The following is a 12,488-nucleotide window of genomic DNA, read 5'->3' as shown; positions in this document are numbered from 1 at the left end:
CGATCCCCGCCCAGCGAATATCCTGGTTAGCCGCCCATGGCCCTGGAAATTCCTTTTGCTGGCCCCCCGATCGGTTTCAGCTCCCAGATCTCCACCAGATGCCGCACCCCCACCCCTCGATCCTCTCTCTCTCTCTCTTCTACAGTGGCTGTACTCCGCTCTAGGTCGTTTGGGTTTGCCCATTCTCCTGGATACGGGGACGACCAGTCGCTGCGAGTGGCTGCCTTCTTTTTTCCCCCCCCATTCCTGACTGTCTTGGCCCCCAAATGATCTCCTTCTCCCGTTCAACGCAGAGACCAGAGGGGGGGGGGAGCAAGCAACAGTCTTAGAATGAGAGGCAAACAGTCAAGATCACAGCGTCCAAGGAACAAAATAAGACATGGCGATCGGGACAGTGAATCGCAATGATAATCACCCCTCTCGCTCCCTCGAGTGCCAGGCCACGCCCGCCACGGTGTTGTTTTCTTCTTCCCTGCACGTCTTGCATCTGAAGACGTCCGCCGCGAGTCTTGCTGGTTCCTGCAGGGATCGGAGTGGGTTCGCTCACGAACTCCTGCCAGATGGGACCCGACAGGTGACCGAGCGTGCATCGACTATGGCCGGCACCCAGTTTTCTCCTTTTGTTTGCTTTTTCGTTTTCCGGCTCTCGTTCTCTCGATCGCCGTCTCTGTCTCTGTTGGACTCGCGGTGTGTGGCTCCTGTCAGGCGGATCGAGGTCGAACACGGACTCTCACCTTCTCCCCACAGCAACAGATCCATCCCCCTTCTTCCCACCGCCCTTCCTTGAAATCAGGATGTCCCAGTAGAACTTGACACTCGCATAGCCCACGTCCTCTGCAGGTTAGTCCCGATCCCAATACCCCAACAGACACTTGCACATCTGGGTCGATGATGTTTTGGTCCACCCTTTTCCTTCTTTCCCTTTGCCTCTTCTTCCCCCCACACCTACCTCCATGATCCCCCAGAGCGATGGTGCCTGGCCTGATGGGAGGGGGGAGGGATCCACCTTCCCCCGGCCGATCGCCCTCCAGGGTTTGACATGTCGTCTCTCTTGTCCCACCCACCGAGGTGGCCGCGAGGCTCTATGGTGATTCGGACGGGCCGGGGTGGCTTTGCTGGATCTCCCAGGAGGTCGGGGCCTCTTCCTGCTCTGCTCTTGTGCAACTTGCCCTTCCGTTAGTGCCAGTCCCATTCCCTGTTCTACTATCGATTCGATCGGTGGTTTGGTAGTTCTGTCGGTCTGTAGCTCTCGGTAGGTCCGTAGCTCTGGACGCATGTGCGGAGTTCCATCTCTCATCCAGTCAAGGCTTGGCTCCCGATCCACTCTCCATGAGTCCGACAACAGTAGAGACAGAAACTAGCAAGGGGTGGCGACAGTGGCTTGGCTGAGTTTACTATGGACAGGTGCATTGTGTTTGCAAACTTGCAAGGTTGCATTATTCAAGAGAAAAAAAAAAAAAAAAAAAGATGAGAGAGAAGAAGGCGGGAAAAGGGACAAAAAGAAAAATCGTCAAATTCGAAAAGCCCCAACCCGGCTGCAAAAGGAATCCAAGCAAAGAGAAAAAAATAATAACAAAGTCACATTGCGCCAAGGCATCCCCGAATAATCCTTTTACCGTCCAGTGTACGTCGAGTATCTGGAGAGAATCCACAGTTAGCAGGCTGCCAGGTCGCATATCTAGCGCGCATGGGGGAGAAAATCCAAGCAAGCAGGATTTGATCGTCTGAGATTGGAGCCCCGCGGGGATGAGGACAGGGGACTCGAGACAGAATCCGATGAGAGAGGGGGAGAGGAAATCAGAAAACAAAGATAGCTTACCTCCAGATCCGTGCACGCATATCTCCACTGCCAGTCGCAAACAGGTTGCCGGTAGGGGCGGGAGCCACGGAGATCACTGTCCGCGGAGAATTAGACAATCAGACACTGATGGAAAGGGAGAAACGAGCCAGGGAGGGGGGAGGAGGACATGACAGGAGCTGTCAGGTCCGATATGACATCTGTCATCCACTTACCGGAGTTCTTATGGCCCTGCAGCATCATCTGGGCATTGCCGGTGATCGGATCCCAAAACTGGACTCCACGATCCTTCGAGCCACTCATGACCCACTGGCCATCGGGCGTCAGGCACACGCTGAGGACAAAGTCCTGTGTCCAACGTTAGCATAAACCAGTCAAACGAAGCCAAAAAAAAAAGGGGTCAACGTAAGATAGGGAGCAAGAACAGGGGGGCAGGAGGAGAAACAGGATGAAGAGCAACCGGGAGGATGAGGGGAAGCAGGATGGAGAGTGGGCCCCTCGTTTGGTTGCCGTGCCCAGGAAAAGTAAAAGAAAGCGAAAAGAGCGATGAATGGGTGGCATGGGATGGACAACGGGAAAGCGGCAAAGAGACAAGACAAAACGAACCTTGTGGCCCTCGAACGTGCGAACACATTTCCCGCCCTTGACGCCGCTGTGGGGGTGCATGCCCCGCGGGACAGTGAGCTCCCACAGCTTGATGGTCTTATCCAGACTGCCGCTGACCAGGTCGCGGCCGTTGGGCGCGAAGGCAACCGAGTACACGCTGTCCTTGTGGCCGTCTGGGTTCTCAAGACGCTCCACCAGATATCCAGTAGTAGTGTCCCAAACCCGCACGCTCTTGTCCAGAGAGCCGGCCGCTACGTAGTGGCCGTCAGGGGACATGGCCACCGTGGTGACACCGTCCTCAATGCTGAGCGTATAGACGAGTTTGCCGTCGAGAATGTCCCAGAGACGCACGGTCTTATCACCACTGCCTGACGCAATGTAACGGCCATTGCCAGCAAAATCCAGGGAGTAAATGTCCTGCTCGTGGCCGGTGAAGATATTCTTGATGGTGCGCGCAGCAATATCCCAAACCTGTATGAAGCCACCCCCCTCAGCAGCGGAGGGGGAGGGCGTTCAGTCAGTGATCGATATCGGAGGAAAGGGAGGTTTTGAGGACCGAACTTACCCGAATCTGCTTGTCCTCTGCACCCGTCGCCAGATACTTGCCATCTGGACTGAAGCAGACACTGCGAATGTAGAGGTCGCCATCTTTGTCGACATTCTCATCCTGCAGGGTTGCCACATTTTGACCGGTGGTCACATCAAAGATTTGCGCCGAGCGGTTGCAGCCCGTCGCGAGGTACTTGCCATCACGACTGAAGCGAACGCAGCACACCACGCTATCATGATTGAGGTGGTGCACCAACTCAACATCCAGTACACGCTGCACCTCCGGGTTGAACACGGCATACCAATCGGTACCCTCGCGCTTCTGCGAGGCCGGGAGATCGTCGGGATTCCAGTTGGCCAGCATGTTGCCGGGGCGCTCAGCGCGAACGATGGACTGGTTAGGAGGCGTGGGGCGAGGGATCTGAGGCGACGCACGCGGATCCGGATAGGCAATCTGCGTCTGCTGAGGCGTGGCCGGACCTGGAGCGGTGCGACGCGATTTACCAGGGCCCGGGGACGCGGTCGGAGGAGGGGGGGACCATAGCCTGTGAGTGATCAAGAACAAATTGCGTTAGCAACCCAGCGATAGTCTTTAACGCACTGCAACATACCGTTCACAGCAGCACCAGGCTGATATCCTCCAGGGAAGCTCTGCGGGGGCTGCGGCGCACCAGGCTGGGCGGCCGAGGCAGGCTGTTGAAGGGTATGCTGGGAAGGCTGCTGATCCTGGGAGGGGGGGGAGGGGCAAGACCGGGACCACTACCTCCTTGGTTGGTCATGATACCACCAAACAAGTTGCTGGGACCATGGCCCAATGAAGGCGGCTGCGCCTGCGGGCCGGTGTGCTGCTGTGCGGGCGCAATATGAGAGGAAACAGGTTGCACGCCGCGCGACTCGAGTTCATGTCGCAACATTCGGATCTCCGCCTCGTAGCTGTAGCGCGCATGGAATTGTGAGCAGCCAGTCGTCAAAGAACGATAAAAAAAAGGAAAGAAAAGAAAAAGGAGATCGAGGCATCTCGACGGAATCATGAACCAGGGGGGTGAGGCCAAGCGCGAAAAGAGAAGAAATGGGAGGAAAAGAGGGAAACGCACTCTGCCTTCATCTTGATTTGGGTCTGTTCCAGCTGATACACCTTCTGACGGATCATCTCCATCTCCTGGAGCTGTCCGGTTACTGCGTGATCTGTCAGTTAGAACGATTCAGCGAATTTTCGCGACCTTGGAGCCATAGCCATTGAGATACGGGCGGGCGGCACTTGGAAGGGAAAAAGGGGAGACAATTCTCGGGGAGAGGCGGCGGGGAAGGGTCCTTCCCCAGGGGGCCCCCCGAGAATTGAGACGGGGTATGGGAACGGAGGGAATCGCATTGCTCAAGTATGGGGTGGCAAGACCTACACTGGTGTTCATATTCACCGGTGCTTCGAGACTGGCTCTCGAACTCCTGACGCAGTTGATCCAGTAACTCCGTCAGACGGGAGTTGGGGGCGGGCACCATCCCGCGATGAGTGTTATACATAGCGAATTGGCGATTGAGATGCTACTTTCAGGGATACTGAACAGGGACGGAAGAACAAACGAGCGCTTGAGCGAGGTAGAACCGCGATGACGGGATCGCAGCAGTTCAGCTTCGGCCGGGGGGGAAGCTGTGATGACGGGGGGTCACAAGGACGATCGGTGATGCGGCGAGGCTGCTTGGTGGATGACACCACGCAGCTAGCCACAGCAAAGGGTGATGGGATGGGAAGTAGCGGGTGGACCTTGATCCCAGGAGATGGGTGTGGAGGTGGACGGGAGGGTGAAGGCGGAAGTGGATGAGGTCGGGGGCGAAGAGGGGGGAGGAAAAGAGGCTGGCAGCGGGAAGGTTGAGTTGAGTTTGGGGGGTGGAGTTTGGGAATTGGCGGCTAGCGTTGGCGCGAGAAGCGAGGGAACGAGCCGAGAAGCGCAGCGGGCGTAGATGACGGAAGGGGAGGGGGCCAAGTGGAGTCGATGTCTGGTTCCGGGGCAGCGAGGGCCCCAAAAAAAAAAAAAAAAAAAAAAAAAGAAAAGGATGAAATAGAGCAGAGAGAGGAGAATGATCTAACCGACAGTGACAGAGACAAAATATAGAACTAGATACGCTAGGATGGCAAGTGTTCGGGCAATCCGCGTGTGCGCGAGAAAGACAGAGGTCGAGGAGTAGGGAAGAAACCGCCATGGACGTGCCCGAAACGGGGTTCCCGCAAAGCCGACCGGGCACCCACGAGTCCCGGATCCTTTGGTACCTCCCGGGTGTACAGAGTCCCAGGAGATAGAAAGAGATCGAGGGAATCCCACGACTCCCTTCGCCTCGTATCTGCCAGTATCCTCGAGTAGGTTCGGCGGGAGACGGACCTTCTCTAAGTCCCCTGTAGAATCATATCATATCATGCCATCATGATCGGGCTTTCGTCTCTATTATCGGGAGAAAGTGGCTTGGGGGGGCTTTGGGGCCTGGAACGGATCCACATGATGGCCTTGTCGCCTTGTCGCCTTGTCGCCTGGAAATTGGAATGCATGCAGGTCTTGGTGCCTTGATGCCTTGATGCCCTGTCGCCTGGAAATCGGGTCTTCAGCATCGCTTTTACCCCTGACGAACGAGAATTGGACCGTGTTGATATGGTCTGTTCTCAATCCTCGTTCTTTCTGGTAATTTTGGGCACTGATAGCGTCCGAATATCTCACCAAGAGTGTGTCTCTTCGTCAAATCATATTTTTGCTAAGACTCCAACGTAGCTGATAACGCTGTCCGGAAAATGCTGTACCCGGTCGACGCCATTATTTATATATCTCGTGATCCTCTTGATCCTGCAAACCAGACCCCTCCACCCGCTGAGCCTCAACATGCCTTTCTCCCCTCTTTGCCAATCTGCAAAGTGGCACCAGCCAGTCTCCCGAATTACCGTGTTCTGACCATCCTTCTGTATCGTCCGACTATTAAACGACCAAGTCGTTCCGAGGTTCAGTCCCCATGCTTATTAACCACACGGCGGCTCCCCCGTTCCGCGCTGGTGTGATGCCCGTCGCATTTCTCATTCGCCAATCCGCGCCCCATCCCAAAACTTGCCCCTGCTTTATTTTTCTTCACCTAAAATAACCCTCCCCTCCCGATCTTTCTAAACCCACCTCCTAATACGCCCCCCCCCTCCCTCTCCTCCGCATCAACATGGATATCATTCTGGAGATTTGGGACACCTTCATTGGTGATCATCTCTATTCCACTCTCCTCCCTACCTCCGTCGCCGCCTCCGTCTCCCTGCCGGCCTTCATCAATGCCAACAGCTCGCTGGCCCTGTTCGGCAACGGCGACTCCTTCGTCTACGAGCCGGCCACCCAGTTATTCCGGTTGGAACCCTCTCAGTATGCCTACCTTAGTGCTTGGCCGCGGGATAATATGTACCGCCAATTCATGAGCTTCTTCCTTATCACCTGGTATGTGCTTGACCCCCCCTCTCGCCACCGGGCTTGGACCGGTCCCCGTTGCTCTTTTTTTTTTTTTTTTTTTTTCCCTTTTACCATTTATTTTCTTGCTTTTCTATCATCAAGTGAATCGAGGAAAGTTGAATATGAAATAGACTGACATGAGAGGAATCAGGATCTTCGGTCTTCTCGTCTACTTTGTGGTTGCCACGTTGTCCTTCATTTTCGTTTGGGATAAGACAACATACAATCACCCCAAATTCCTGAAAAACCAGGTTGCCCTGGAAATCAAACAGGCCATGTCCTCCATGCCCCCCATGGCTCTGTTGACCGCGCCGTTCTTCGTGCTTGAGGTTCGAGGCTATGCCAAACTCTACGACACCGTCGCCGAGGAACCCTTCCCGTATTATAGCATTCTCCAGTTCCCTATCTTTATCGTCTTTACCGACTTCTTCATCTACTGGATCCACCGGGGTCTACACCACCCAAGCGTCTACCGGACTCTACACAAGCCGCACCACAAGTGGATCATGCCAAGTCCCTTCGCCTCCCATGCCTTCCACCCCTTGGATGGCTGGTCCCAGAGTGTGCCGTATCATGTCTTCCCGTTCATCTTCCCTCTACAGAAACTGGCATACGTCTTTCTGTTCGCCTTTATCAACCTCTGGACTGTTTTTATTCATGATGGCGAGTATGTAGCCAACAGCCCCGTGGTCAACGGCGCCGCCTGCCATACTATGCACCATCTTTACTTCAACTACAACTACGGCCAATTCACCACCCTGTGGGATCGCTTGGGTGGTAGCTACCGGAAGCCCAACGAGGAGCTCTTCCGCCGGGAGACCAAGATGGGTGACAAGGAGTGGAAACGCCAGGCCAAGGAGATGGAAACCATTCTCAAGACCGTGGAAGGCGATGACGACCGCAGCTATTCTGCTGACACCCAGCAGAAGAAGGACCTGTAAATCATGGACAAAGTTCTCTTTTGTTGTTTTTCTGCTGCATTTCGCGTGAATATGGCAACCAAAAAGGTGCCTGCTCTCTGTTGAAATTCACTTTTGGTAAGATCAAGCCGGCTTCGATCTTTGCCTTCGATTCTGGCCGCCCTTCGCACTGTATGAACCCATGCTGCCTTCGGCCCTGTCACTTGATCCCCCTTCCTCCTTTCTACTATACCATTACTTTAATATTGTACTGTACACAAGCTCTATTTGTTTTAATCACTCACAGAAAATGAACCGACCCGTGATGGCTTGCGGTCTGCCTGATTTTTGTACATAATTTGGATCATGGACATCAGAATGCATTTGGATGATGAATTTGACTTGAACACCATGCCCTCCACATACGTCACTGTATAATCTATGGAATATAGTAGCCCGTCGCCTTCCTAGCAGATAAATACGTAGCCATTGGCCAATGCATGTTTGTGGACGCAGTCCTATCACGTTGTGCAATTCCACTATCAAACTTCCTTATTCCAATCAAACCCCTGTAGCGAGGGTCAGACCTGCTGACTTCCGCTTCGTCACTGAGCCAACCTATGTCCCTATCAAAATCGAACAACTCAGAATCTTCAGATGACCATCAGTTCGCCGAGATCCGGGTTGGACCATAGACTAACAGTGGTGCGGTGATACAAACTTCGCAGTGTATATCTGGTTCTGTGGAACACTACCGCTGCTGGAGAGTGTCTCTGCAGCAATGTTTTTCAAAAAAAAGCCATGGCCTAGACGCCGGGGGCATTTCTTGGCCTATGCGTATGGAGCACAATGGTTCCCAGTTTCTTTTTTTCCCCTTTGATCATTCGGCTTTCCTGGCCAGGTTGTGAATGATCACACATCGCGAACCCTCGTGTGCGTGGAACCCATTGGCTGCAAGGTCTTCTTCCTGGCTGGGCCAAATCTCTGCGGTAAGGCCACTGGTGCTACCCCTCATCTGATTATGCATTCGAACCACGCGCTGGGCCTGTTGCAGATCCCCACACTCGAGAAGAGTAATTTTGGCTGCTAATTTGAGCGACAGGGCGAGGATCCGCCGATAGAATATATCCTCATGTCTGTCTGATTTATGCCCCGGATGGTTCGAGGCGGGTGGTATCAGAGCCAGCCTTGGCTCAAACAGTCGGACACTTCGTGCTGTGGTTCCGTCACGGAAGTCTGATGTGGAGATATATGGCGGGTTAGAGATCAGTAAGTCACACCCAGACTCGGTAGGTGGTTTGTCTGGTATAGATTGATAAGGGAAAGAGTTTGAGACAATCTCTTCCACAGTGGGGATCGAACCGTTGGCCGTTTCCAGAAGGACATCCGCTTGATGAAACTGGACATCGAAAGACGCTCGGCGATCCAGGCAGTCGGATCGAATGTTGTGATCCAGATTTCTTCGGGCCAGGCTTAATGCCTTCGGGCTGATATCAATGCCTAGGATCTGACATCTTTCCAGGTGTGGAGAAAGAAGCGCGTGCAGGAGAAGCGCGATGCACCCGGTGCCTGTACAGAGATCCAGAATTCGGAAGGGCCGTGATCTCGTGGCCGACTGTAGGCTAGGACGGCTATCCTGCCCCAGCTGACGAACCATCTTGGCTGCTTGGTATGTATAAGACTCTGTGTCTGGCCTGCAGGGGTATATATTAGAATTGTATCGTATCGATAGCGACAAGAATGGATATAGCAGACCGTGGAATTAAGACGCCAGGTCGGCAAAGAATCTCCAAATCCCCAAAGGGCGTGTCCCCCAGTAGGTATTGGAGCGGGTATCCTTGAGCCCGGTGATAGCACATTGATCTCAGGCGTGTTCGCCATCCCAGCGGTGATCCTGATACCAGCCCGGAGGTTTGCTGGCTGTCGCGTATGGCGCGTTCCCGTAGCCACCGAAGTTCATTACGGGCCGAGTCTAGTGTACGACATTCCTTCAGCAGCAGGGTTAGGAGGGGATTCTCTCGGAAGGCCTTAAGGAGAACAGCCGTCGGCAGTCGAGGCATCCTGCTGGGGATGATGGCATGTTCGGGGGTTGGTGGTTGATGGACGATGGATGTTGCCAAGGCCGCCTTTACACTGGAACTTCGCCTAGCAACAAACACGTCCCGATCACCTGCGCATCCGATCCACCACCAAGGAGTCAAGATAGACAATACACGATTATGAAAGCTTTTTTTGAAAAGAATATATATTTTTTCATTAGGTTTCATGTCACGTCAAAAAATGATCCAAAAAATCCAAGCAAAGATTCAACACAGAACCAGGTATTTTCCCGACTCCAGTACACCGCAAAGACATGCTAAAAGAAAGGTCTAAAAGTAACAGAAATAGAAAAGCCATGTCGCCTATATATAAAAGGTGGAGATGGGCTTTACAGCGCCAGGAAGTATCCGACTCCTGCCAGACTCAGTAGCAAATGCGCGAGTACGCCGGTGCGCTGCGGCACGGCCCCGTTGCGAGTCGCTTCCCCCGAGGAGATGACGGCTGTGCTTCCTGTAATGCCACCGATGCGTCCTCCTGAGCCACCCACGGCCACGGTGGTTACTGGGTTGGACACGGCCGTGGCGCCGGGTACCGAATCATCACCGGTTCCGATCTCAAGGATGTTGTTTTCGGTTGAGTTGAAATTGGTGTTCGCCAACGAGATCTCGTTGTTGGCCAGGTCGTACACTACATAAGCGCTGCGCAGGAAGGTGTCTCCGAGAACGGAGGTGCTGTCGCCTGCGGGCGCAATGCCAAAGGCACACGCGCGCTCGCCGTTCTGGAAATAATAGTCACCCATGTCCAGAACCAGCTCGTTAATTCCCACGACAATGTTCGGGGAGGAAAAGGTGTAAGTGATGTTGATGTTGTCATTGGCAATGCTGCAGGGCACATATCCAATCCCACTCGAAGAGTCATAATCGACATCCAGGTCATCGAAGATATCCTCCACAATCCCATCGGGAAGGTAGGTGAGGGAGCTTCCCGAGTCAAGTAAAACAGCCGCAGGGAGAGAGCTGGAGGAGTAGTTGTTGGTCTTGGAGGAGGTGCTGAGCTCGACCGCAGTCAGGGCAAGGATGAACGCCTGGTAGATTCCGTTCACTTTCTGGATGGGAAGTGTCTCCAGGGAGCCGTGATACTTCTTGGTGTTCACCCCTCCAAAGAGAATGGAACCAGTGTTTGCATCCAGGTCATTCAACCACAGGCTGTATGCATTAGACTTGATCATTCCCTTGCTGACCATCGCCTTCGGTAAATTGGGATAGGTGCCATCCGTATCCGCTTCGTTGGAGACGTATCCAATACCCAGAACACCCTCTGTAGATGTTTGGTTAGCTTACGGTACTGGGGATGTCTGAAGATAGCGGCTCTGGACAGAAAGGTAAGGGGTGGAATATAAAGATTACGTACGGTCCGAGCTTGAAGAATAACCCACGCCGAATTGAAAGTCCTTGAGAGTGACACCACCGATACCAAGCGTATCGGTGACATAGTCACCGGCAGCCCCCGACGAATCGGCATAAGTGATGTTAAAATCGGAGCTAACATATGAGTAGGTCGAAGAGGAGCTAGCATCATAGGTACCTGCGTCACTGCAGGGCTTGCTCTTCTTTTCACAGAGGGTGGAGTTGGGCGCATTGCACCACAGATCACTGCTACCCGTGTCTAGGACCAAGCGCAAGCTCTGCTCAGGAGTTCCTAGGGTGATATTCGAGTAATAAAGAGTTTCCTGCAGGTCCATTTGTCAGACCATGCTCAAAAGTTCCATTCAAATCGAGGAAATTTGTTGCAAAATCGGGGGAGAGGGCAGGGAAGAAGGGTCGATACATACATCATTGTCCAAGGTTTGACTGACTACGGTCTTATCCCGTTTCATTCTCCTGATCCGATCACGGGCCACCGGGTCTGTGACATCTTTGCGTTGAATCCCCAAATTGACCACTGCCGGGACATCTCGTTGCTGTAAGGACAGCCGGCTTAGCACAGGCGATGCAAGGGTTGCCAGCAGCAACCAAGAATTCCTCATTGTTTCCCCAGATTTCGTCCCTCAAGAGGAATGTTGATGATCGGCAAGCCGCTTTCTCTTTTTCGTTTTCCACGCGAGGGATCTCCCCGATAAAGTTTCCGATTGCAGCAGAAAATCCCAACGGCAGCGGCAGAGAGGGTGGAAAAAGAAGGCGCAGGAGGCAAGAAAATCGAGCGAGTCGGTAGGATCCGACTTCTAGGGCGTCGAAATCAGGCAAGGCGCAGAGTTCTGGGCGTTAAAATCGGGTCTGCGAGCTGAGAAAAGAAAGGTGAGAGAGTGAGGGCGAGCGATGGCGTTATACGGAGTCGCGTCGGGTCAAGTTGGAGTCGAGATCCCCGTCATTCAAAGGCATTGGATGCGGCTGTGCCACCGAGGTGGATGTCGTATGCCCCAGACTTGCCTGCGCGACTCGGGCCAGCCGGGAAGCTGGAAATTCGGGTCATTTCTCTTCATGGCCAGTCAGCGGTGCGCCGGTGGACCATCTGCTGTTGGCGCTGCACTGAAAAAGGGGGGTCAGAGACGACGGCGACGATGGGTCGACACTCCAGAGCCCACTGGGAGGGGCGGGTAAGGCGCTCACGACCCACCGACAAGTTGTCGTCACCAGTTTTCGCGGCACTGCAAGAGCCGGGGTGGACGGCAGCAGCCAGGACATAGGCATTAAGGGCCAATGGCCCGGGCTTTCAATTGCATCCAATGGCACTTCGCAAATTGAAGGGTGGAAAGTTCGCTCGCAGCGTGGTCGCGCCACAAAAGGTTCGAAGTTTGGAGGGAGATTTTTGCTGGAGCGGGAGGCATACGTACGCAGCGGACGTGGTTGGGTCACGGGTGCGATGATGACGCGGATGGATGACGCTCCATCTGCTTCCGGTTAGGGCGGCCGCTTAGGGCGTAGAATGGACCCCCCGCCAAGAGAGCGGCCAGCGCTTATCAAAACCTCGTGAGAGAGACGATGGGCGAATGCTCCGACGGAGGACTATTTACTACTAATGTATATAGGCTTCGATATAGTGTAGTGGGGGACTTCCAGTGGGACTCGCGGTAGGGCAGTATATTCTATACTATATCCCTCTTCATGAGCTATCGAATCGCTGTGAACCCGGGACCGG

General features: G+C 53.9%; 5 protein-coding genes across 5 annotated transcripts; 2 read left to right on the top strand and 3 right to left on the bottom strand.

Annotated features, from left to right (window-relative positions):
• Window positions 1-1,612: 1,612 nt before the first annotated feature.
• On the bottom strand, window positions 1,613-4,471 carry rcoA (uncharacterized protein; the record flags this gene model as incomplete). The annotated part of the gene is made up of 8 exons (XM_057080516.1): window positions 1,613-1,637; window positions 1,820-1,895; window positions 2,014-2,146; window positions 2,405-2,875; window positions 2,970-3,498; window positions 3,572-3,886; window positions 4,048-4,129; window positions 4,351-4,471. The coding sequence occupies 8 exons, from the start codon at window positions 4,469-4,471 to the stop codon at window positions 1,613-1,615; spliced, it is 1,752 nt and encodes a 583-aa protein (XP_056930844.1).
• A 1,665-nt stretch (window positions 4,472-6,136) lies between these two features.
• On the top strand, window positions 6,137-7,355 carry N7462_008801 (sterol desaturase family protein; the record flags this gene model as incomplete). Its single annotated transcript, XM_057080515.1, has 2 exons — window positions 6,137-6,402; window positions 6,566-7,355. The coding sequence occupies 2 exons, from the start codon at window positions 6,137-6,139 to the stop codon at window positions 7,353-7,355; spliced, it is 1,056 nt and encodes a 351-aa protein (XP_056930843.1).
• Window positions 7,356-8,193: 838 nt separating this feature from the next.
• On the bottom strand, window positions 8,194-8,970 carry N7462_008800 (uncharacterized protein; the record flags this gene model as incomplete). The annotated part of the gene is made up of 1 exon (XM_057080514.1): window positions 8,194-8,970. The coding sequence occupies one exon, from the start codon at window positions 8,968-8,970 to the stop codon at window positions 8,194-8,196; it is 777 nt and encodes a 258-aa protein (XP_056930842.1).
• A 771-nt stretch (window positions 8,971-9,741) lies between these two features.
• On the bottom strand, window positions 9,742-11,379 carry N7462_008799 (pepsin-like aspartic protease; the record flags this gene model as incomplete). The annotated part of the gene is made up of 3 exons (XM_057080513.1): window positions 9,742-10,670; window positions 10,764-11,082; window positions 11,185-11,379. The coding sequence occupies 3 exons, from the start codon at window positions 11,377-11,379 to the stop codon at window positions 9,742-9,744; spliced, it is 1,443 nt and encodes a 480-aa protein (XP_056930841.1).
• Window positions 11,380-11,830: 451 nt separating this feature from the next.
• On the top strand, window positions 11,831-12,254 carry N7462_008798 (uncharacterized protein; the record flags this gene model as incomplete). The annotated part of the gene is made up of 2 exons (XM_057080512.1): window positions 11,831-11,946; window positions 11,987-12,254. The coding sequence occupies 2 exons, from the start codon at window positions 11,831-11,833 to the stop codon at window positions 12,252-12,254; spliced, it is 384 nt and encodes a 127-aa protein (XP_056930840.1).
• Window positions 12,255-12,488: the final 234 nt, after the last annotated feature.

The sequence above is a fragment of the Penicillium macrosclerotiorum genome (genome assembly GCF_028827735.1).
Source record: "Penicillium macrosclerotiorum strain IBT 26536 chromosome Unknown utg000008l_segment0_segment0, whole genome shotgun sequence".
NCBI lineage: Eukaryota > Fungi > Ascomycota > Eurotiomycetes > Eurotiales > Aspergillaceae > Penicillium > Penicillium macrosclerotiorum.
The sequence above is the reverse complement of the archived record's forward strand: the minus strand, read 5'-3'. Positions and strand labels throughout refer to the sequence as shown.